Below are 27,420 nucleotides of genomic sequence, written 5' to 3' on the forward strand. Positions count from 1 at the left end.
TCCCAGTGACATGAAAGAGGAAGTTTCCCATATTCCATCCCAGATCGAACACCCCATGGATAAATAAAAATGGCATCCCAACTCTAATGATTTTCCCACGGAACGATGGCAGACACCCGGACGGTGCTAAGTGATTGATCTAGTAATTCATCTTCAACTTGCACCTATCTACATATTTTGCTTCTCCTCATTAAACTGGAGACATCAGTGACAAACTTATGAAGTGGTAGTCTTTGGCTTCATAAAATACACACAGATGCTCATCAGAGGCTCTTTCCTGCCTGCTTCTTAGTGACACGTGTTTATAATTTTGTCTGTATTTCGTTTGCTGTGGTTTACTCTTAAGTACATCTGTTCAATTAAAATGGAAACGTGTGACGTGGCCTGTACTCAGCAACTTTCAAGCTTGTTAATGAAATGTTCTAAGGTTCCTGCCTTAGCTCTTTATTTGCAAAAGGATTTCATGCCACAGAGTTCCAATGATTGAAAAGTACAAATAAAAATACCCTTTAAAACACATACAAAGAAGTCGACTGTTTTGTTAATAGTTAAGAAAGCACATTATTACTGCATAAGGACATTATTTTACATGAAAAGACATTATTAAAAATGATTTATTGCTTCATGTTTGCAAACTTACAGGAAAAGTCTGATAATATATTAAACTTGTTTATTACGACTTCATATAATTTTGAATAATACTACTTTTTCCTTTGACAAGTGCAATAAACTCTAGTGGTATAGACATAGGTTGATTATCGCGAGTCAACTGTGTTGCTTAAAGAAACATGCCCAAACAATCAGCTTTTGACGGCTGCATCTCTAGTTATTTACACTCGCCATCATGGTAATAACTCACCATTTCTATATTAATAAGGCAGTGAAATTTATTATGATGGTATTGAAAAGTTATTAAGTACTGCATCCCAAGTGACAAAGTACCACAGCACTGTCACTATCCAAAAGCAGTTGCCCATTCATCACCTGCCTTTCCAGATGGTCCTGCATCTTTATCGCTCCCAGGTTGGTGACATCACCTGTTCACCCACTCAAAATTGATGATGAAAGCAAACAGATCTATCTTACTTACATTTACCAAATCAATTTAATTTTTACAGGCCGTGGCTTAGTGACATATTGACTGTTTTCCTTAATGGCATCTACCGTATTTAATGCAAGGATGTCATCTTTGATTCCTGGCTCGCATAATATGTCATTTCATAATAAATTTTTCTAACATATTTACTTAATGGAAAGAATTATGATTGCTTGTCAGTTCTCTTATTAAACACAATGATGATTCTTTTTCTTTTTGAGGATCATCCATTGGGCTATTTTTATCCCTCCTTGTTTCTGAAGGGGGGCAATGGCTTGGATGTAAAGTAAGCTCTAAGTAAATGCTATACATATGACAGACCCTCAGTCCTGCAGCTCGATGTAAGGGCTTCCTCTCATTTATTTGTTATAACTATGGGAGAATTAGAGTCTCAAGAGATGCTATAATTAAAATAATATATCAGCAACAGCTAAAGATGAACACACAAAATACTACCATAAAAGGATAATAGCTGGAAAACTGATTTTAATGGTTCACATGAGGTTTAATCTTTACTTCTCTAGATTATTACAGTCAGTTGTCTTTTGCTAGTGCCTCTAGATTAAAAGCATGTGAAAATAAGTACCTGCAATGTAAAAGGTTAAGACACAGGTAGAAAACTATCCTACTGACTTTCAGATACCCACATGTGACACCCCTTTGCCCTAGGTATGATATACAGGTCCCATCTGCTGCCCTTTGAGACAAATGCTCTTCTAAGGTATGTTACCATGGAACTGTGGGACACTTGTATTCCTAAGGGGAATAACAACTAGATTTACCTTGGATATGAAGGCACAATGGTATCAAGCTTTTGTTTTTCAACCTTTCCTCCATGCTGTTTGGGTGTGTTCTATATTCAGAGGGGTGCAGGAACCAGAGGGAAAAACCACTACGTGACCTCTCTGCCCACCCCCAGTCCTCATCTATGCTCATATATTTCCTATGGCTATTGGCTAGTCTTCTCATGTCACAGACCCATGGGACATGGGCACCTTCTGCCTCCTCCCAACAAGTGTTATTCTCTTGTGACACTGCAGCTGACCTCCCAGGCTTCCCAGGTGTGCATGGCATGACACTGAAACATGCACAGAAGTAAAACGAACAAAAAATAAACTGCAAGTGTGACTCTAAAGAGACTCTATGAGAAAAGCAAGCTGAGTAAGATGTGTTATCTGTTTCTTTAGATACCATAACTTGGCCAAGAGCACCACAGTACAAGTGCTTAGTGAGGTCCAGGAGGGAGAAGACAGGAAACAGATCACTGGCCTCAGTTCCACAGGGACTTAGACTGGTGACAGTTGCTCTCCTTCTCCAGTTCTCTGGTTCTCTGGTTCTCTCAAACAGTGTTACTGTAGCTAACCTCCTCCGTGTCTTTGTGAAGGCTATGTACAGTCTAGAATGATCTCCAGGTTTACCCTGCCCTTTAGTGAACTGGTTCAGTCCTAGGATTAGTGAGATCACAGGAAGATGGATGTCATCCATCCAGGATTCCCATCTGCGCTCCTACCATTTAGTCTTGATCAAGTAAGCAGAAATTTCCGTGTCAACAGGAGCATTCTAAGATGGTTTACATTCCTTGGGAAACCAAGTTTAAGAATTTCTAAATCCCAACAGCTGTAATGATTCCAGCTCAAATAAGCAAAAACCCTACAAACAAACACGAGGGCAAAGTCAGGTAACCTGCTCCTACCTGCAGTCTAGGTTTACTTGAGGAGACTCTTCATGCTCATATGAGATGACCTTATCCTAACTCATTGGGTAGGCAGAGGCTTGCCCCTGGGTATGAGGTTTCCAGGAAAAAAAAAAAAAAAAAAAAGAGCAGTGGGATTCGGGCTGGTAGTGCTGCGAGACTAACAAGAATCACCTTTTTTTTTTTTTCAAGGCAGCAGGCCTCTGTGCCAGGGTAGAGATTCTATGCTGGCATCACACACCTGCTGAATTCCTACCACAAGAATTTAAACAATGAAAAGAGTGAAAACAAACCATGCACACCTGTGACTGCCAACCAGTTGAGGTTTCAGTGTCATGCCATGCACACCTGGGAAGCCTGGGAGGTCAGCTGCAGTGTCACAAGAGAATAACACTTGTTGGGAGGAGGCAGAAGGTGCCCATGTCCCATGGGTCTGTGACATGAGAAGACTAGCCAATAGCCATAGGAAATATATGCAAAGACCATACCTATGCATGAGCAAAACCCCAAGTGTGGGTGTTGCAGAAAGAGGTGTCAGCAGGGGTAACTGCCATCACCCTCCTCTGCTCACCTGACCCAAGGAGGAAGTCTTCTTTCCCGAATCCACCACTGGGTCCTTGTTTATCAGCTAATCCCAGATACCAGGTAACCAGAGAATGGGAAAAGATCACATTGGATAAATTCATTTACACAATTAAAAATAAATAAAGATAAAAAGGTAGATTCCTGGAATATGAGGAGAGTAACGAGAATTTTGAGAGGAACAAGTCTTTGAAAAGCAGTACCTGCTGGTTGTGTGAGATGCTTAAAGAGTAAGAATGGATGATGGAAATATCTAGGGAGAACAGAGTTGTGTTTCAAGGTATTATAAACAGAATTACTTTTAATGTTTTTGAAAAAGATGTGATTTGTTTATATTTGGGGGTGGGGAATAGAGGTTATTGGACCTGTTAAAAACATTTTTATTTTGTAGTATTGCCAAGTACTACCAACCATAAGGCACCAAGATTTGACATATGTATCAGGTACAGTACTGGTAGGTCTGGTAGATTTCCAGATGATCAATTTCACAAGTTGTATGTATTTTGATGAGGGGTGGGGGTGTATGAGGGTGGGCAAAGTGGGTTCTGCACACATTGATTCTACACTGATGACACCTATACCTGAATGCCTAGGATTAGATTAAGAGCTACTAACAAGTTATTTTCTGTCCTTGGCACATTTGACTAATGGAATTAAAATCCTGGTCTGAAAGCTGCTATGATAAATGCTTAATAGCATAATAGGGTCTGTAGGTAAGTAGTAGATATTGGGAGTGGGTAACTGGACCAGCAATAATAGACATAATTGTTTTTGAACCTGCTTGTCTTATTCCTGGGTATGATTTTTCTTCTAAGAAGATATACCTGAGATCTTAATGCCTTACAAAGTAAAATTCAAAATCTATTGACTATCTTTTAATAATATTGCAAAAACTTGAGTACCTTGTAATGTAGGCTTTTCTGGTATACACTTATGATTAGATTGCATTCTCTTTCTTAAATACCCTTTGAAGACATTCTTTCGGATCACTGGTAGTCTTCCTTTCCTTCTCTGTTGAAATCACCTTACTTCAAAATTAAGGTCTTCACTTCTTATTTCTCCAACTCTAAGGATCTACAACTTGTTGCATGTACTTGCATTCTAAATGATAAAGTAAGTTTTCTCTAGAATCAATGCCAAACCAGTTAACATTCACATTTTCTCAAGCAGATATAGAGGATATCAAGGGAAAATAAACTTCAAAGATATCTAGTGCAACTGGCATAAAAACAGACACAAAAATCAACAGAAGAGAATAGGAAGCACAGAAAGAACCCCACACACATGTGGTTAACTAACTTCAGTACCAATGGCACCAACAAAGAGATGGGGGAAAGGTCAATCTCTTCCATAAATGGTACTGAGATATCCACAAGCTAAAGAAAAGAAAAGAGTTGAATCCTTGTCTTATACCATAACAAAATGAACAAAAGACTTAAACATGAGAACTATAAATCTCCAAGAAGAAAACAGGCAAAAGTCTCCATGATATGGGTCTTGGAGAAGATTTTTTTGGATGTGACACCAAAAGCAGAGACAACAAAAGCAGAAACAAACAAGGGGACTACATCGAACTAACAAGTTTCTGCATTGCAAAGGAAACAACCAAACAAAATGGGGGAAAAAAAGGAACCTTTGGAATGGTAAAAAATATTTGCAAATCATATATCTAATAAGGGGTTAACACTCAATAGGAAAAAAAAAGTGGACCGAAGAATTAAATAGACATTTTTCCAAAGAAGACACATAATGGGAAACAAATATATAAAAAGATGCTCAACATCACTAAGCATCACTGAAATTCAAATCAAAAGCTACATGAAAAATCATCTTATACCTGTTAGAATGGTTATCATTGAAAGGTCAAAAGATAGCAAGTATCGGTGAGGATATACAGAAAAGGCAATACTTATACATTGTTATACATTAGTACAGCCATTATGGAAAACCATATGGAGATTCCTCAAAAAATTAAAAATAAAACAACCATAAGAACCAGAAATCCCACTTCTGGGTAGGAAATGAAATCACCATCTGGAAGAAATACCTGTACTCTCATGGCACTGAAGTGCTAGTCACAATATCCAAGATATGGAATCATCTTAAGTGTCTGTGGACAGGTGAATGGATAAAAAATTGTGGTATACAAATATGCAAAGGAACACTATCCAGCCTGAAAAAAGAAGGAACTCTGCCATTTCAACAACATGGATGAAAATGGAGAACAGTGTACTAAGTGAAGTAAGCCAAGCACAGAAACAATACTGCATGATCTCACTTGCACATGGAATCTAAAAATGATAAACTCATAAAAACAGAGAGTAAAAGGGTGGTTACACCAAGAACTAGGATGTGGGAGACAGGGATATCTTGGTCAAAGGGTACAAACTTGCAGATATAAGATGAATAAATTCTAGAGACTTACACAACATTCTGACTATGGTTAATAATGTGTTGTATACTTGAAATTTGATAAAAAAGTATATCACAAGTATTTTTGTCATACACAAAAGAAGGTAACTACATGAGGCGATATCTTCATTACTTGATCGTGGTAATCATTTCATTATATGCACACACACATCAAAATGTTGCGACACTTGACTATACAGAACTTTTATTTTCCAATTTTGTCTCAATAAAACTAAAAATATAAAAATGAAAGGTACTGGTATAGTTCTCAAAAATCCCAATTTATTCCATTTTTTTCATTATCAAACTTATATGATTTGATTGTCAGTTCCCTGGCTTCTGCCATCATCTGTTAGGCATCTTGAAAGTTCAATATTGTTGTTAGTGTTCTTAATGAATATTCATGTTTCAGTTAACATAAATATTGCATGTTTCAATACCTAAGATATCACTGCAGATCCCAAAATAAAACTTACAAGTGTGGGAACTAATTTTTTTTAATGATATAGGGAGGCACACCTTCATTGTAATTCTGCATGCCAGGATTACATTGCTAGAACATAATGTATTTTCAAAGCACTGCATCAAAATTATTTAATGAATTTCTGACTCTGGTATAATCTCTTTCCACTATTCCTTCCCATCTGTTTAACAGAACAGAAGAGAAATTTACTGTTCACTTGAGTCATTATTTTTCTATGTATGAATATATATATATATATATATATATATATATATATATATATGTTTGAGAAGAGAAAAAGAAAAGATAAATTCATACCTAATATTTTAACTTATCAAACTAGTGTGGAGCAATTCTGGGTGAGATGAACACAAAAAAGAATCTGGCACACAGTAGGTACATCACCTACTGACATATATACACTTATAGGGTTTTGTGATGGCCAAAGTGATAGGTAAAAATGGGTTAAATGAAAATATTTCAAAGAAGCAAAACTTTACACTGTTTTTCCAATGACCTATCTCAGACTACTAAAAAATTTGCCACCCAAATTATGTTTTGGCTTAAAAACAAATTTATGAATCTTTCCCGAATCCTTTTTTCCCTTGTTAAATGGAAACAGTGCTTCCTCTTCAAATAAACCCAGAGTCACATAATTTGACCATCCCAGAGATAACTGAACTTCCAGGAAACGAGAGGCAGAGGGAAGAGGAATAGTTTATAAAAACCAATCAGTAAAATACAATAATTTGCCTCTGTCTGTTCTAATGACCCTGTGCTAGATCTGTATTTTTGTCAAGTTACTGTACTTGTTCTTGCCACTTACTGTGGGTTTCTACCAGCTCTCTGCTAAACCCAACACCCAACATTCAATTTTATCCTCACAACAACCTTAATTGAACAGGCATAAATATTATCCACATGTTACATAAAAATAAACTGAGGAGCAAAGAATTAAGGAACTTTTTTCAAACCTCTCAACTAGCACACAGAGCCTGGAGAAGGATCCGAACCTGGAAAGTCTCCCTCCAAGAGTCTGCTTCCCACTACTCCTGTTATGCGGCTCCCATGTTATCACACAGGGTCATCTTTAGAAAGTCACAGAAGAAAACCTCATCTTGAAACAACAAAACTTTTAAAACATACTTTCCACTTAATCAGTTACTCTAAAGCTCAGAACCTCAGAAAAAGTGTTCTATCCCTTATTCTTTTCAGGTCCTAGACACAACCATGCACACCCTAAGTTGTTGAAGGTGGCGATCAGTATCAAACTCTAGTATTATATTAAAAGTTCCTTTTTCTTAAACCAATACTGATTCGAAAGAAAATCATAAAATGCCATTTCTGACATCTATGGCTTATTTTACCTAAATGTATATTTTAGTTTCTAAATGCTATTTTCAAAAACATCCTATTTCTCTAACATGCCTAAAGAATATTCCAATGTATACTATTTTGAAAATAGACTCAACTTTTTAAAAAATTATTTAAATAATGTTTAGAAGCATGGCCTCTGGTTCTAATACCTTTGATCTTCCTCTTTTTAACACTTTCTTTCAAGAGACTGCCATGTTTCTTTACTTAATTAATGGTGTGAGGCAATTATTATTAATATATCAATCAAATATAAAAGCAGGAACCAATGCATTCGGAGCAACTTCCTTACAATCACAGTTAGTAGCAGAGGTGAATCTTGATTCCTCATCTCTAAATTCCAGATTATATAGTTCTCCAGGGACCTACTTCCTTGCCTCCTCTTTCAAAGTCAGATATTCTTATATTCATTCTTTCTTTCATAGATCCATTCATTCACTTTCTTCACTGAACAATTATTTGTTGACTGTCTTTTTATGGATTGAATATTTTTGTCCTCCCAAAATTCTATGTGATAAAGCTCCAACCCCCAAAGTGATTGTATTCGAAGATAGAACTAACTAAGGTTGTTAAATTTAAATGAGGTCATAAGGGTGGGGCCTCAATCCAATAGGACTAATGTCCTCACAAAAAGAGATAACAGATTGTGCTCTGTGTTTGCATGCGTGTGTGTGTGTGTGTGTGTGTGCACGCACACATGTGTCTGTCTGTGTGTATGTCTGTCTCCCTCCCCATACTCACACCCAGGAAAGGTCATATGAGGACATGGCAAGGAGGCAAAGCAGTGGCTGTCTCTAAGTCAGGAGAGCCCTTACTAAAAACTAAATCAGTCAGAACTTCAATCATGGACTTCTAGCCTCCAGAATTGTTAGAAAATACATTTTTGTTGTTTAATTCCACCCAGTCTATGGTATTGTGTTATGGTAATTTGAGCAAACAAATACGATCTACTTATTTTTCTAAAATGTGTCAGGTATTGGGTAGTACCATCAAAATTTTATCAAAGACAATCAAGACATTGCACTAGAGAAATGTCACCTTGTAAACCCTCTAGGAAATCTTACCCTATAAGGGAATTTAGACAAATAATCTTGATACTACACAATATTTTAAGTTAGTAAATGGATTCACCTTTCTAGGTGGGGCAAAATTTAGGCAGTACTAATTAGAAAGGTAATGGATGGTGTCAGAGAAGAAGCAAACTTGAAGAATGAGTAGAAGTTTTCTAAGGATGGACAGAACGAGGGACTCCCTGGCAGGGAGACCTGTGTGAACTGAAGGGGGCTTGATAGAATATGAGGACTATACATTAGACATCGTTGGTGTGGGACAGAGTCAAGATGACACATTTTTTTGTCTTGAATAACTAGATAGATGTTAACCAATTTGTAAAAACAAGAAATGCACAAGAAGAGGAGCTGTGAAGACAGAAAAGAGCCAGGATAGGACTGGCGATAGCAATGATTTATTCCATAATTGTTTGCTGAATCAGACTTCCTCTATTTTTGTTTATTTTTGAAGGTGCCTAAGAGGGTTTTTTCCTCCTTCAAGCCATCATTTGAAAGAAATAAAGTAGTATCCAAAAGAAAGGTCTTATTAGTTAAAATCACAAATCTCTGTCTAACCACAGAGATCTGTGGAAGTGAGAGGCAGATGCAATATGAGGACAATTACAAATGGGCACCAAGGAGCGGGTGAGATGTTCTGTGAAAGTGCCTTTGCTGACCATGATTGGATTTTGTATTAACTAGGGTGAGATTAAAAAAGACCAAATAGAATCAAGAACTCCACTCTCCCTGCCTGGATATCATTTGCCAAAATCACAAAACTTCCTGGTTTTGTTCCTTACACCGCCATAGCAGACAGGTCACACTCTCAAAAATGAGGGTACCCAATAAAAACAGGGAGACCACTACCAAGTTGGCCACCAGCTGAATTTGTGACTGTGATAGAATGCACCATCTTTAGTGAAAATGTCACACACCATTTCACAAATTGCTTGAATTCCAAGCAATAGAAACAACTCAGTTTTAACATAATGGAAGAAATCATTTTATATTTCTCAAGGTAAATATTTATGTGTGTATATGTTGAAGACATTTTACTCCGAGGAGGAAAAAATAATAATTATTTTTAAATTTCCTCTAAATGCAGAATTTTCCCCAGGTTCATCTCCCAATCCATAGGTATTATGCTTAAAGAGGCACAGTCCTGCATTTACCAATCCTGTAATTGCAAAATGATTTCATTATTAAGCCTTGATTTATTCCAAGACGTCTGGATAATCTTGACCAGGGCTGCACTTGTTGTTTAACTCTGGAGATTTTGTAATAAAAGTTTAATGGGTTACTTATTATTAGAATGTTTATAGCCATTATTTTAAGGTGAGCAATAATGACGTAAAGTTCATACGCATTTGGTTTAAAACGCATTCAACTCACATATCAGTTAAGCTACAGTGGTTTTTAAAAAATCCCTCATCAATACACGTGTCTGAAGGTAGTGTAGCTAAACCACAACTTAGCTGGGGCTGTGACTGTGGCCGCAAACAAGACTAAGGAAGCATTTCTCACTTGCAATCATGTCAAATCCTGATCTTAACTTTGGGCATCTCAGAATTTGGATGAGAATTGTTTTTATTATGGCATTTTGAACAGATTTCATGAGAGGATGAATATAAAGCAAGGGGAGAAAAAGTTGGAATTAAGTCCTGAAGGCACTGCATATTTATTTCTATTTAGAAGCTAACCAGATATTCTATTAATGATCATAAATATTAAGAGAACATATCAAAATAAATCTAGTTTATCCGATTTCTGTCTGCCTGAATTACTATGAAACCAAAGGTCAATCACATCTCCAAAAACACTTTTTTACCCATGCAGAAATTGCCTACAAGTTTTCAGCGGTAGACAAGATTTTCCAGAAATGATGATACTGGGATTTAAATACAAAAGTTCTCAAGTTACAAAAATAAATGGGAAGTATGTGTGTATAAATATAAATATATGAACACACATGAACATAGTTTCCATTTACTTTTGTGTATATATAAATAGAACTATACAAACACACACTAAAACTGCACAAACCTGTTCAAATATTATAAATGCAAAAGAGTAACAACATCTCCTTATTGAAATAAAACTAATTTAGATTTTTATAACCAGACCATAACTTCTAATTCTTAGATATTGCCTCTTGGGTTCTATGAGAAGTACTGCTGAAATCAGCAACTCATTTTCAGAACCATTTTATGCTTGAATTATTCATTCAATAAGTTTGAATATGGAGAATCATCACAGATTTTAGTACTGAGTACACAACACAATACCCATTCTAGAAGCATGTAGAATCAAATCACAGTTATCAAAAAGAGATGAAGCGTATTAGAAGGACATAGAGCAACATGAAAATGCAGGATGGAAGAAAACCAAGTTTAATATATAGCCACAAAACAGAAAATAATCTTCCCAGTCTTCTCCTCCCACAGAAAGATAAAATACAATAAAAATGGCATATGATTATGACTTTTGCTAATGCCATGTACTATTTAAGATGGCCACATCTGGTTTCAAAGTGTCAACTATAAAACCATATTTTATTTTATTGGTTTTTTGAGTTCCAAAAATAAATGAGAAATGTGTGTTTGTGTATAAATATAAATATACAAACACACACACACATACACATTTTGAGGTATTCATTAGATGGTGTTCCCTCTTATGATGCTATACCTTTAAGTAATACATTGTTTCTCTCAAGAAGTGAGCTTATATGATTACACAAAAGGCAAGAATCTACATCTTGCACAACCAAAGAAACGAAAAGATGTACCCCATTTGTGTACCATGAATCAAAATACAGTCTGTAAAAATTTTAAAAAATTAAAAAAATAGAAGTGAGCTTGTAAAGGAGTTTATTCTTAAAGGCCTATTTGAAAACATATTGCAACAAATAGAACTCGCTTACTTCAAGGACACTTAAATAATTTATATATTTTTCTTTTTTACATATCTGAAAAAAATATATATATATACATAAACTCAAAATATGTTCTTACCTCCCATCCGTAACTGGGGTCTTTCAGGTTTGACCTCTGTTCTCCCACATAAGGCCCAAACTTTTCACCCACTTCTATCTTCCTTTTGGTCCATATTCCTAGTCCTGCTCCAGGCATATTTGACTCTCGCAGTTCAAACTCAGCAGGAATGGGGATGTCATCAGGGATGTAGATGGGGGCCTTGTAAGGAGAGCCCTCTTTCGGGGTAAACGCTTCGCTGGATGTGGCAGGAGAGCATGGTTCTTGAATATTGAGGGAGGGAGTGCTGGCTACTCCGTCTGCATCTGGCATTTCTTCCAAAGGTATTTCAGGGTAGTTGCCATATACACACTCATTACCTGTGAATAAATAAGAGCTTCATGAATTCCTACTGATAGAGACAAAATTCCACCAGGGTAGACCCATTATTATGTTGTGCTTCTGCAAAGACTAAATAGGGAAGACCATTAGCAAAATATGCCTTCCTCAAAAATCTCTATTGTTCACAGGGGGTGGAGGTAATAGGGATTATGATCTGTTGGGTTTATCTGTGGTAAATTCATAAATCAGTTCACCTAATCCTCAACTGCTGATACTCACATGGACCAGCTCCCTCCATTATCCACCTGGGAAATAATCAGTAGCTTAATTTTCAGTCTGAATAAAGTAGAGATCAGAAGTAAATGTGTTTACCCCAAAATCATCCCAAGTTGGGAGCTGACAGGAACATAGGGTTTAGCAGAACATTTTATCAATCCATGGTATCTTGGAACAAATGTCAAAGGTTCCAAAGGCTGCCATGCACACAAGGCTTCAATTTGGGTAGGAGATTATTTTTGGAATTTTAGTCTTTGTCCTTTCCCTATTTTATCCTTTCTCATTTCAAACACGTCACCAAGCCCTTGGTATTTCCTTGCCTCAGTAACTTGTGCTGAGCAGAAAGCCAGTTACTCAATGCTAGTGATTTCTCTGGACATTAGCAAAAGCTAAAATCTTTAAAGAAATTAAGTGCATTTTCTAGAGTTAGGAAGGAAAGGAGGGGTAACTCAGGATGTACCAAAAAGAGAAGAAAAATTCCTCCAGACTTAGAAGTGATAGCAATCAGAGGCTTCTGTGTGGAGCAATGTCTCCTGGGGAGGTGGTGAGACCTTGGAGGGGACAGCAGGGTAGAACGAATAGGAGCTGGCACTGCACACCAAGACTCCCTGACTTCCCAAAGCAGCACAGTGTACGCCTGAAGTAAATGGATGTGCTCCATGTGAGACCTCAGGGCTATTATGAATCTTGGGGTTGGAGGGTGGGGTGATGGCAAGAATTGTGACTGAGCTTGGCTCTTCTGCCATTGAAGGGGATTTCAGTTGTCTTAAATGAGTATGTGTTTCTTTTACACTAGGATTATGGGCTGAAAGTCATGCCTGATTGGTTTGATGATAGAACTTGCAGGAAAGAACTGAGAAAAATGGTTCAAAATTATAAGGAGACAGATTTCAACTGGAACCATCCAAAGGTGAGATGAGTGCCTTCTGTTCAAATCCCAGGGGTTCTTATATAGCAGATAACCATAAGTTAGGGACAATATGAAGGAATTTCAGCTTCAGGTTGGTGACTAGACAGTTGGCCTTAATGTTCTACCAACCCTACAGTTCCATGAATTTTTAAGGTCTCCCAAGAGAGTTTACTATGGTGGAGGGTAGAAGACATGAGTCTTAGTCCTAATTTCTTTGCTAATTGATTACAGAAAGTAACTACAACACTCTTTAACAATTGTCCATCAAATACTGACTCCTGCCTCTACAAGATTTATCAAGTATAAAATGATATTATATGCAAAAGGATCTTCTAATGAGCTGGTGGTTTTGTATTAACATTGAAATAATGCCAAAAAAATCAAACATGTGACAGAACTCCAAGTTGCCAACTTTTGGTAAATAGGTCCTCAATGTGTAAACTCATTATCTTTGAAGTTGAGCATATGTCCAAATCTTGAACATTATATCTGCCTTCACATCACTTCTCTTGCCCATTTCCCCATTTCCATTAAGAATACTGTCTTTCCCCTAATTCTCAATGTTTGGGGCTTTAAAATAACATGAACATTTTCTCTCCTTTATCTTAAAGTCTATTCAGACTTGAAATGCCAAACATTCCCTGCAAGATTTTCACCTCCTACCAGTTCTTTCTATCTATATTTTCAGACCTGAATTTTCTAATGATCCTTTAGAGGGACTTCCAGAAAATCAGCCTCTTTCCACTGTCCCTCAACATGGAGCTGTATAGTGCTGCTGATTTATCTTTCTGGAAAATCTATTTTCCTGTTCAACAGACTCCAATAATTCCCAGTGTCTGCAGGTAAAGTATAAACTTTTTGACTTGGAAAAAAAATCTATTTCATTTTTAACCTACTCTCCCTTTCTTCCTGATCCTCAACACTCTTCAACAGGAGTTTCTGGGACACAATATTATAAACTCTGTAATGATTTTTTCTTCAGTTCTTCCCGCCTAGCTATCCTATCTCTGCTCCTCTGCCCAACCAGCTCCTAACCTTCCTCCTAGGTCAAGTTCTAATTTGTCCCCTCCTTATCCCATTTAACATGAATATCCCCTTTTCTTGAATTCTTACATAATTTCAACCATCAGTTTGGCAATCAAATTGTATGCATTGCTGCTTAGGGTTTAATGTGTATGGTTGTTTTATTCCCAACTAGGAAATAGCCCTTAAAAAGAGGTGTTAGAATTCTCACTTCTTAGGAATTCTCACTTCTTTGGAATTCTCCAAGTGATCTGCATATGTGTTTAATGAATACTTGTTAAATAGATAATTAACCTAACATATAATTTTATTGAACTCTTACATCAAATCAATATTTTTCTGCCAAATATAGGAAACTATTTTGATCCTGAAGAGCACCTTTAAAGCACAGAAATAGAATTCAGCAGATTAAAAAGTTTTCTCCAAAACCAGCATCAAAATGAACTATTTTAACAGTGCCCCAAAGAAATATTATCAGAGAAATTCACTTCCAGTCCAAATACACTTGATAAAGCTCATTTAATTTTATCCTTCAGGGAGATTTTGCACTTCAACCTAATATCCAAAAGTTAACTGCCAGTCTTGGTACAGCTAAAAACATATGAAAACATATCTCTAATCTACATAGTGGCATGTGCCTGTTGTCCCAGATACTCAGGAGGCTGAGGCAGGAGGATCACATGAGCCATGGAGTTCAAGACCAGCCTGGACAACATAATAAAACCTTGTCTCAAAAATACTATTAAATAAAATTTCAAAAAAGTAAAAAACCTCTCTATACTTGCAACATACATGTACTATGAATACAAAGTTACATTATAAATTCTTAAAAAGATATATTTGCCACTGGGAAGATACTGGTTTTTTCAATAAATGCTACAAATTGGAAGATACCATGTAATTTATAATTTATTTTTTCCCATCTAAGCAGTAGAAAACAAAAAAGCACTTGAATAAGTAGAATGATATTCTTTCATTAATTATCTATTAAGGGTCAGTAAAATTTCACCTATTTCCTCAATGAGTTAAATCACTTGTTCTGTGAGTTCCAGCAACATGATCTCAAATCTTAGAAAAAGGTAGAGACAAAGGTATCTGTCTGTGTCTTCCCACTGGCAAAGCTGACCCTGTGACCTCTCTGTTACCCATGAACTCTCCCAACGTGGAATCTAATGATTCATTTAAATTTCACTTCCAGTGGGGACAAAATTACCCAAGAAAGAATTCGAATTTAAAACCTGAATGCAATTCTGGTTACAGTGACAAAAATATTCCAATTAAACCTAACGAATCACTTACACAGGTCAAGCAAATCCAGGAAAAAGAGCCACAGTCCCATTCTTCCATATGCAAGCATTTTATGTGTATGCCAGCCCAGGCAATCTGTTTTCAAGCCACCCTTAATCTAGTATCATCTGAGCTAAATATAAAAAGGGCTGTGGTAACAAAAATGGAAATATAAAACTTCCAAGCTTTACCTATCAAAACATACAATCGTATTTCAATATAATAATCTAGCATTACAAAATGTTTAATAGCAAATGCAGTTTATCACACCACAATGAATATTTTGCATAAAACAAAACAAACTAATGCCTCTATGTACATGACTCACGAACTATCCAAAAAGCTGCTAAAATATTTCATCTAAATGACAAACTACCTCAATTATCATATCTCCATTAAATCTCTGTTATTGGGGGAAAAGAATTGGTGGATCCTTTCCCTTGGCTATAACTATAGTTAATTAAAGCATTTCTCAGATATCATGCTGACAGATTGGGCACATTTACAGTAGGTAAGTATCAGGTAAGAAGTGCTCTATACATCAGTGGTCCCATAAAGATAAATAACCCTTGTAACTTCTTGGAGCTGAGCTGCCTGCCACTGTAACTGTTTCGTGCATCCTTTAGGCATGTCATTAACTGAGTGGGGACAGAATGACGAGCTTATTGTTGGATGTGAGGTAAATGGCTTGGGAAATGCTCTTGGAAATCAAAGTCTTCAATTCAAATGTTAAGTGTTCTGATGTCTCTAGAGACCAAGCAAGAGCCCACACTTCCATTAGATTATATTTATTTCCATGACTGAATAATTAACACAGATTTCCACTTGGGATGTTTCATTCTGAAACCATATCAGAATCTGCAAAAGGGAAATTTCAGAAATAATACCAATAATTATAACTTCCATAGCTGTATCTATATTTTCTCATTTTGAGATAATAATCTAGTGAGAAAATGATGAGAATAATTTTCCATTTTGCAAATATGGAATTGATACTCAAGGATGCTACACAGTATATTCACAGGCAGTCAAGACTAACCTGCTGTCCAAATCTGTTCCTTCCCTTTCCTCTAAAGTCATTTGTTTTTGTTTTCTTTAGAGATGTATTTCAAAGTTTCTTTTATCAAAATGATGGCCTTACCAAGGACTAATTTGCTTTTCAGTGTTTTTACTTTATAGTTGATTATGAACACTTTCATTATTTTTTTGTTTACTATTCCCTAAAACTACATTAAATTGCTGCAGAATATTCCATGATACAAATCCACAATAAGTGAACTATTTGCATATTATTTACATTACTTCTAATTTTCTGATATCAGAGATAATAGATATAAATATTCTTTAATATAAATATTTATATCCATCCATTTTAATTTCCTAGATTAGATTCCTATTTTAAAAAAAAACCTAGTGAATAATGACAGATTGCTTTTCCAAAAGCATATACCAATTAACACTCCTACCAACCTTACTGACAATTATGTCTTTATTTTTTGTTATCAAGACAATAAGGGAAATTAAATATCAATTTTGCTTTAATTCACATCTCAGTGATAACTGAGACTAAATATTTCATTTGTTATATTTCTTCCTTTGCAAATTGTTCATTGTTTTGTCCATTTTAATTGGGCTTTGTGTCTATTTTACTAATGATAAACAAATTATATTTTTGATACAGTTTTTAATTTTCCCAGTAGATAATTTGACATTTGGTACTTTAATGGAATTTTTTTTAACTTTTATGGAACTAAGTCTACTTTCCCTTTACGATTTTTACACTTTTCTTAGAAAGTCCTTATCCAATCTGGGAGGGAGGTATTCTTCTTGTATTTTCTTTGCGTTTCATAGTTGCTTTTCTACCAACCTTGGATTACCAATGATTTACTGCTGAGTGAAAAGCAGAGAAAAATGATTTCATTTATTTGAGCTCCTGTGAAAGGCAGGGTAGAAAAAAAAAATGCCATTCCACTCATAATTCTTTGGTTCTTATTTGCAAGGCTGGCCTAAAATGCCTTCTCTTTTTGTGGGTTTTATATAACTCACCATTTGTTTCTTTTGGCCTCTTTGCTTAGTTTAACTGCAAATCTTCTGGGCAGATGCCATTCAAAATCCTGAGTTTCACCATTAATAGCATTTAATACTCATAGTAATGCTTATCACTCAGCATTATCATTAATGATAATAACATAATAATTATTCTTTCTATTTTGCATGTTAGTTCATTGATAGAAAATATTCAGCAACTAGTTTAATATTAATATTGAAAGCATGCGTATCTGGTTTAACTATAAAGACTGATTTCTGTAGTCACTAAATAAGAAATCAGTTGCACTCAGCTATACACAAGTGTACACATAATACACACATTCATATGCATTTGCAGAGTGTGTGTGTGTGGTGTTTAATAGCTCCCTAATCTTAAAAATAGGCTCAGACAGAAACATGATTTGAGATCTCAGGCAGACTGGTTGAGATCATAACTACATGAAACAACTGCCAAGAGGAGCCCAGCTAGGGAATTGAACAGATTAGGTAACTCAGAAATTTAGACATTTCCCCCCATTATGTTCCTCATTGCAGTTTTGTAATAAAAACACGAGCAAACTTCAAAGGAAGCTCTGTAGTAAAGGTTAATTGCTACTAAAGAAGAGGGTGGGCCCAAGCGCCAGTACTTTGTGCCCAACTTGCAAGCAGACAGGAAGGATTACACGTGGCTGAGAGCGGAGGATGTGTGCCCAGCTCTAGGAAGAGAGGAGGCTCAGCCAAACCTCAGAGCCCCACCAGGGACCTCCTGGTAGGACCCGAGCGCATAAGCATGAGTCCTTGAGTAGATGCCTGCTCAAGAGTGGGCAGGGGAGGGAGGGGGAAGACACCAATTTCCGTCCAAAATTAAAACTGGACATGCTCTTCTTCCCCGCTTAGGACAATTCCAGAGTGGTGACAGAGGCATGCTTGTGAGAAAACAGAGGACTTCAGCAGCCAGCTCTTCTGCACCAGCAGCAGAACCAATAAACTCGTGCTGGGCTTGGGGAAAAGGGTGGAGTCCAAGTAATGCCAGATGCACAAACAGAACAAAGAAGGGGACCAGCAAAATATTCTGTGAGAATGGCCCCAAGATAATGAAATTTAAGATCCCAAGGAAACGAAGAAAGGAAACTAGTAAAAGTGAGGAAAATGAATTTCCGGAAAAGTGACTTAAGCAAGCTATGAAGGACCGTGGTCAGGATCCAGAGGCACAGACTTACAAAATAGAGATATCTAATATAAAGGGGAGACACTGATGGATATAATCTTCAATATGCCCATCCTCCAGAGAGGGGCAAAAAGAAAAGACTTCAGTGGTGTGATTAGACTCTGGACTCAATTTGTAGAATCCATGTCTCTGGAGACAATTATGTTTGTAAAATAATCTATCAACATGACTTGGCACATGGAATTGCTTTTGATGACCTTCTAAGCTTCCTTGCACTTGCAGTATTTGCTACTTCCTTGTTCCATGCTATTCTGTCTCTTCCTTATGGACATGTTTCCCCCAGTGCTTCCTAAAAATATTTCATTTATGAGCTTGTCAGAAAGACCCAGAATGGAAGAGGTTGTAAGACAAGGTAGCAGGGGAGATGGTAAAAAGTACCAGATGAATTGAAAATAAGAGACTAAATCAATGAGCAAATATTTGTTTTTCTCATAGTATTGTGGCATAACTCTGGCTCGTTCTGTGGCTTTTAAATCTGGTTAAAATTTTTTTCCACTGTACTAGGAATTTCACAAACCTTTCACTAAACAAGTAGGGTTTGGGAATTAAACCAGTAGCTCCTGAGCTATTATGAAATGAACTTGGCCACTTTCAAGAGTTTCTCTTCAAAGATGGAACCAAGCTTTTTGTCAAATGGTTATGGAAAGAAATTGCTAGAAAATTCACAGTTGAGGTATGAGTAAAGCTCTTTGGTATCTGGTTACAGAATCTAAGACAGCTAAAATAAAGATATTAAAATTCTGTGAGCACTATTCCAAGGGAAAACATGACCTGGTTAATGTTTGGCTCATTCTGCTCTTAGGGAGCCACAGTCAGCAATACCCACTGGAACAACCAGGTAAAACAGATTTCACATATCAGATAGTGTTTCTTTTACATTACAACCAGGTGCCTCCACTCTTTTAGCAATACAAATTTTTAAAAGACTTTTGGCAACCTCTGACCTGATGGCTTTTTTCATAAGCCTTTTATATCCCCAAAGTGATTTTCCTTCAGATTCACTTAAAGTAAAGTAGAAATGTCCCATATTTACGTTGCAGCAGACTGGGTGGTTACTCTTCAGGCAGTCTGAAATGACCAGGGTACAGCCTTTCAGTATTCAAAGTCATATCTACAGTAATTATTTGCCAGCGTATCTAAAAGAAGGCAGGCATTTCCTGTTGCACACAAATGGGACACTCTTATCTAAATTACTGTTTAAACAGGTATTTAAGAAAAGACTATCACAGGCAGGAATTTACTGATGACGGAACACATTAGTTTAGGGCTGGACACATTAGTTGAGGACTAACCATTGTCAAGAAAGGAAGTGCATCAGCATCAGGAAGGTATAGAGAATATTTTACAACTTCCATATGGGTCAAGATGGAGGATCATAAACTCTGCCATTTGTGCTTGGGGGAAAGCAGGAGTGGCACAAACCCTGGCATGGAAGTCTGGATTTAGCAATGTCAATAAACCCTGGAGTAACCTTAAGAGGAAGAGTTTGAGAGTCACAGCTGTTTGGAGTCCCTGCTTTCCCAATCCATAAAATAAGCATGGTGGACAAGTTCATCCCCAGGTCCATTCTACCCATGCAATCCCAGTTTTCCATAATGAAAACCAAAGGATGGTCAGAGTTTGGTGCACCAGAAGCTTGTAAAGTGTTATTTCCTGGAAAGACACTTTGAGAATTGGTTGGGTCTCTCCCAACATGTAACCTAGGAGAGACTGTACTCTGGCTGCCTAACCTTGCTCTAACCAGTGAGACTGGAATTTATTCCCAGTAGAGGCTTATAAAACTGGGCTGTTATTCTCACATTAAGTAGACTGCCCTCTGGTGAGGACTGTGGTTTATGTGTGGGCAGAAAGTGTGGTTTACTACCTCTAATTTGTTTATGTTGTTGATGGTGGTTTCAGAAGAAGGCAGCACCCCTCTACATGCTAGAGTGACTTGATTTGCTTCCTCTTAAAAAAAAAGTGTTTAAAGGTGGGCAGAGACATGAGAGAGCATTAATGTGCCATTGCTAATGGAGGAGCAACTGGGATCCCTTTGACCACAGCTCTGCTTCATTCAGTTCTGCATGTGAAATGAGAGCCCCAACTTGTTTATTATAATTACCTAAGTGTGGCTTGGTGGCTTTTGGCAGAGATCCTTCTTGCCTCCAAAGGAAAGGCCAAAACTCAGGAACTACAGGCTAAAGAAACGAGATGTAGAAATGCATTCTCTAACAAGGAGACTGAATTCTAATCAACACCAAGTGAAAACGTTAAAAAATACCCCTAGAAGATGATGATAAGGAAATTGAGATCTAATTTCTGCCATACAGAAAACAAAGGTAGATGGTGTGCAGGAAAACTGAATAAGCAGGGTAGATGTAAGTTCAGAGTCATTCTCACAGTAGACATGATTGCAGACAGACACTTTTCTACTGCTAGGAAAACAGAGGAGCTTTCTTATAGCCAGGAGTCTCACATCAAGGAAAGAAAATAATTATGCCTGTCTGGCAGAAGAGGGAGTCGTAGCAATGACTTGCCGATTAAAAGGAATGTGAACAAGCAATTAAACACTAAGCTAACCATACGTCTTGGTTTGATAAAAAACAGAGTGCCCAAAAGAATGAAATTTTGATAGAGTCTCAAAATTAGGTTTTATTTGAAATTGAGCAATGGCCCTTGTTGTCACAAGGTTTGTTAACTAAAAAGCAACAATGACCTCTGATCTCAGAGTAATTCTGTGGGAAATTTTCCTTGATTTGACTAATTTCAGTTTGGACTCTGCCCCATTGCAAATACAGAATCTTTAGTTCAAATAAGTTTAGATGTTGCCAAGGAGGGCAATTTGCAGCCCCATTCCAAGCTCTAACGGTCCCCATATTGAGTTTCCCAATACCATATCATATTGAACATAAAATCATTCAAAACTATAGGGATGAAGAGAATGTCATTGAAAAGCATAAAGGAACTTTTTTTTTAATTTGAGAAAACACTGTACACTTTGATAAAGATGTTTTTGGAAAAATATGAACAGATGTGCTATGTATGTGTGTATATTTGAGCACTTATGATTTGAGAGGGGGTAATTTCAACATTGTTAAGTGGTAACACAAGCTAGGTATTTAAGGGAATGATATAATATGACAACTTCATAGACTACCAAACTATGTATAGTCTCTGGAAATTGTCATTATCAACATGTACAATAACTAGTAGCATTAGGTGGTCTGTACAGTGTCCTTCATGTTTAATTGAGTCACACAGTCTAAGACACTTGATGGGCACCAGGCCCTGCCTCCTAATGACAACTGACTTTTTTAAAAAAGGCATTCAGGACCTCTTCTATATAAATTACTATAGTTTGCAGCAAGAGAGGATTATAAATGTTTGCTGGCAAAAACTAAATTTATTTACAAACTGGGTCTAATTTATTTATGGCTCCAGTACAATAGGCTTTTGTCGAAATATTTATGTTATCTGTACTTCTGCCTCACTAAACTCTACCACAATCATAAACACTGTTGAAAAATTATTTGCAGTTAGCAGGATTTAAACTACCCATTATATCACTAGCTAGCGCCAGTAAACTTTTGCACTGGTTGATAAAGTTTCCTCCGTGGAATAAATATACATTTGACTTTCAAAATCTTTGGTGGGCTCCACACTATGAAAAGTGAAGGATTAAACAGATGTTCCAGACATTACCAGTTTTGTGTGAATGCTTCAACTGCATATTCCAATTGAAATTTTGAGGCCAAACTACAAAAGTGCCCAGATTTAATCCTTTTCTGACATTAAAAGGAGAATTAGATGATTAAAGTGCAGAGCTCATAGCGTTTACCCAAGATGTTACCACTCAGACTTACTCATTTATCCATTCCAAAATATTTATTTGGTATCCCATTGTGACTAGAACTGTGAAAATTGCTGAGGATAGAAAGAGAACTGAATCAGATAAAATTTCTGCCCTCAAATAGCTCAGAGTTGAGTAGAGAAGACAGAGATGGTAGTCAGTATAAGGCAATAAAATAGGTCTTAGATGAGTGAGGTTAGGAAGAAGATGCCTGTTGAAATAGTTGTATATAGGCAACTCTGCAATTGGGCATGCCAATCCATAGACCCTCTAGCCTTAGACTGACTGAAATCAGGTACAGTTGGCCCTTTGGACCCACAGGTTTCACACCCAGAGGTTCAACCAGCCACGGATGGAAAAAAATATGGGGAAAAAATGTCGCTGTACTGAACATCCACACTCGTTCTTCTTGTCATTATTCCCTGAATATTGTATAACAACTATTTACATAGCATTTACATTATGTTAGGCTTAACAAGTGATATAGAGATGCTTTAAAGTATAGGGGAGGATATGTGTAGGTTATCCGCAGATACTTGACTATTTTATGAAAGAGATGAGCATCTATGGATTTTTGCTACCTTTTTAAGGACATGGAGCCAATCTTCCACAGAGATTGAGGGACAACTATATACACTGTTTTTGAAGAATAAACCTCTCATTCTGATGATTGTTGGAAATACAGTTGTTCTCATTGCTAATCTCACCAAGTTCACAGTAATGTGAGGATCAAAGAAGGATTATTTAATCTTGCTGCTGCTTCTAAATAATTCATAAAGCAGGTTCTAAAACAGCATGCCCACCTTTCCATTACAAAATAAGTCAAAAGAAAACTTCATGGAGAAGTGTCATAACTCATAAAAATGTATTTCCACTTGATCTACTTCACTGAAAAAGACTCTGAGTTCTACTGTGACTCAGGTGGGACTGCTGCAGCGTCAGTGACACTCCATGAGCCTATAACTGACACACAACACAACACCCACCTACCAGATAGAACTGGGAATTGTTCCAAACAGACAAGAGATAACTCTGGTTGGCCTCAGAAGGGTGATGTACTCAGAGGAAAGATGGGCCAGACCAGCTCCAGTGGCATCAGTTGAGAGCAAAGTTGTCAAAGAAATGCTAGTCCTCTTGCTTCCTGGTATCCCACACTACCCACCAAATGATGGGTTTTTACCCAAGTCATATCCAAACATGCATACAATAGCCAAAGTAACCTAACCAAAAGCCAAAGTAGAAAAATAAAATTTGAGAGCTATATTTATTTCATGTGGAGGGGAAAAAGATTGTTTTAAGAATTTATTCTGATAAATCTTCTTTAACAAACTGCTTATTTTAATATGTCATTGCTGTGCTGATTAAGATAAAATCTTCTGGCATCATATTTGCTTAAACCTCAAGATCATTGATTGAAATACCCATTTTTAAGCTAGGCATAGTGGTACACACCTCTAGTCCCAGCACTCTGGAGACTGAGGCAGGAAGATTCCCCAATCCCAGGAGAGATTGAGGACAGCCTGGCAATGTAGCAAGACCACATCTTAAAAGAAAAACAAAAGAAGGGAAAAGCAAAACATCCATTTTTCATAGCATCGTGGAATCTGAGAATATTGTCATTTTAGTTATCTAAACGTCTCAGATGCTTGATGATTCAAATATATTGTGGATGAACCTATGTAAATCTAGATCAACCACATCTGCTCAAGAGGAAAAATTGGAAATACTGCAATTCTATCAAAAGCATGTGATCTTCAGAAAATACACTGAATGCAAGAGAGATACCTGGAGTGCATACAACAATTACACAATAAATTTACAGGTTTGAGCTCTTGCTGCTTTTGTTGATTTTGTTGCTGTTGTACTATGTCGACTTCATCCAAATTTTCAACACTCATTACCACTAAGTCCTACCAACTATGATCCAACACAGATTCAACATTATGCCACAAAATGTTAATCATTCAGTCAACAAGACTTCTACAGACAAATCTCCATGGGGGGTCACAAAGAAGAATAAAGTGAAATTGCTGATTTTGAAGGACTTACAATCTCGTAGGGGAGATAAGGCAAATATCCAGGAAGAATTAAGTTATATAAATCTGCATTGCAAGAATCAAGCGAATCATACAGAAAACAAAGACTGAACTCTAAACATAAGTGAAATTCCATTTTTGTTAATAGAAAACTGAAGTGGAGGATGGCTAAAAACTCTATTCATGATGAAAACAGATAATCGAAAGGATTGTAAAACAAAGTGTTGTAGACTGTGGCTGAGCCTTGGAGAGGTAATGACTTTTAATTGGATTGAGTTTATCATATTTGCAGAGGTACAGCAGACACAGAAGAAAGGATTAGAGTGATTTCCACTTTCTATTATTTGGCATAATGAGAAAACAGAGGGTGGTCCACATCCCTGGCACGTATTATGAGCCATAGGAGATGCTTAATACGTCAGGTTTTGGTAGCATTGAACTCGCCTACATAAACACATTTATTTGGACATCGTTAAGTCAAAACAAGTCACCTGGAAAAAAGGTCACAGGTCATTAATTTGCATAGTACAATGGATTTATGAATTTTTAAATTAATCCTTCTGGATCTCTACACCATTTCAAACCATAGGGCATATCTGCATTTTCCTTCAAAGTTTAGATAGCTTAAAAGGTCAAATGAAAATGCTTGACAGAAGAAAAACCAGCTGAGCAGACTTTGTTTCTCCTAGGTGGAAAAGAAGCACATTAAAAATTCTTCCAAGAAACAGCATTCTATACATTTTAAATATACATACAAAACCAAAAGAAAATAAAAACAGCAACAACAAAAGCCTGTGTAAATATTTAGTAAGGCACAAAAAGATCATACAACTGGCATACCCCAAATTCAAGTGAGTCCAAGTGGAAAGATTATTAAAGCATACCTCCACCAAAACTCCACTGGACTGTAAGGTGATGAGGGCAGAGAGCACAGGGGCCTAATTCACTGCAGAATCCCCAGAATCCAGCAAAGTTTCTAGCTCCTGATCATAATTCATTGTGATTTTATTGACTCAAAAATGTCAAAGCAAGCCAACTCTATTGGAAGTACTGAGTAGTACCTCCTTTTCTTTCTGTAAATTGGGAAGTTTTAACCTAAGTGTTCAAAAGACATCACACAAATTGTGCCCCACAACTTGGGAGGTTAGGCAGGAGGATAGCAAATTGGAAGCCAGTCTCAGCAACTTAACAAGACCCTAAGCAATTTAGCGAGACCCTGTCTCAAATAAAAAATTTAAATGGCTGAGGATGTAACTCAGTGCTAAAGCACCCCTGGGTTCCATCCCTAGTACCAAAAAAAAAAAAAAAAAAACACTGAAGGAAAGTTCGTATTGAATCTACACGTGCTTGTACATGCACACATATGCAAATCTGTGCACATGAGTACACACACACACACACACACACACACACACTCCATATGATCAAGTCACTAATTTATGGACTTAACCAAATGTAGTAAGCTCAAAATGTGTACTATGTTCTCACATTGCAACATTTCCAAGTATATTTGTTATAAGAGGAATAAAACTAAACAAAAAGTTCCCATGTGGATAACCCATCTTTATGTCCTTTCCTCAAGATTTCTAGTGTGTCCTCCAAGAAGGGAGACTAGTAAAGTAATGTCAAATATCACCAGCTAAATTTGATTCCACGTGTACATGTTGTAGTACCTGCTATGCTGTAGAATGTAAGAGCAAGGACTCGGCTTTCTTCACTGCTGCTTCTGCAGGGCCAAGCACATTGTCTGGCCCACAGCACATGTTTAGTAAGTATTCATTAAATGAATGAACAACTATAAGAACACAGAGATGGACCATAAGGAATTCAGAGACTAGGACAGCTATCACCAAACCAGGTACATCATAATTTTATGTGGAGCTTGCATTTAAAAATCCAAATTCTATGGCATTTCTAGAAACAGCTGTAAAGAAATCTTATGTGCAGAATCTTTATAGCATCCAAGGCTCCCTACTCTATAGTCTCAACTCAAATTGTCACAAGAAATTCAAGTAATCTATAAACCATAGACCCTGCTTAAATGAGAAGTTCACACTGGGCTCATGTCCACTATGTAGTTAGGTGCCCCCAGGAAAGTCCCCAAATCTCTTTGAACTTCTGTTTCTATAACTATATCTGATTTTGCCCAATAGGGAGCCATACAGGATAAGTGAGTGCTTGACATGCGGCCACTCCAAATTAAGATATGCTAAAAGTTTAAAAATTTGTGACAGAATTTAAAAATGTGGTACCAAAAATGTAAAACATCTAATTAACTTTTGTATATTGATTATGTACCAAAATGATATAATTTTGGACATATTGGGATAAATAAAACATTGATAACATTATTTTCACCTATTTCTTTTTACCTACTTTAATGTGACTGCTGGAAATTTTTAAATTAATATGTAGCTGACATTTATATTCCTATAGGACAACACTGGTTTTAAAAAATATTTATGATACCAAATTGCTGTAAGAATCAGAATAGCACATTTGAACATTTTTTTGTTAGAGGAAAATGCAAATGCCACAAGCCATTATTATTTGGGGAGGTTCTTATGTCTCTGTGTCTTAAGTGGCACATCTTAAAGGTCAATATCTTTCAGATAACAAAAAGAAATGAAATGGTTCATGTACAAGTCATTCTTCAAAACTCCCCTATCAATAAAGCTCTCCATACACACTTATTGAAACAAAATAAAAAAGAGAAATCAATGTAATCATTGATTACAAAAATTGAGCTCATTCCAGAACACTACGCTGCCAGAGTTTCTGTGAAGATGCAAGAAACCGTGTGGGCCGGATGGCTAGAGA

At 36.7% G+C, this 27,420-nt stretch overlaps 1 protein-coding gene across 10 annotated transcripts in view; it reads right to left on the reverse strand.

Annotated features, from left to right (window-relative positions):
- Mecom (MDS1 and EVI1 complex locus) overlaps nucleotides 1–27,420 on the reverse strand; it is a 530,147-nt gene that overhangs the window by 259,232 nt on the left and 243,495 nt on the right. For all 10 annotated transcript variants that reach the window (XM_047564305.1, XM_047564299.1, XM_047564296.1 and 7 more), the window contains exon 2: nucleotides 11,684–12,021. In XM_047564305.1, the coding sequence (XP_047420261.1) occupies nucleotides 11,684–12,021 (338 nt within the window). The remainder of the gene's footprint in view (nucleotides 1–11,683; nucleotides 12,022–27,420) is intronic.

This window comes from Sciurus carolinensis, chromosome 9 (assembly GCF_902686445.1).
Source record: "Sciurus carolinensis chromosome 9, mSciCar1.2, whole genome shotgun sequence".
NCBI classification, from domain to species: Eukaryota; Metazoa; Chordata; class Mammalia; order Rodentia; family Sciuridae; genus Sciurus; species Sciurus carolinensis.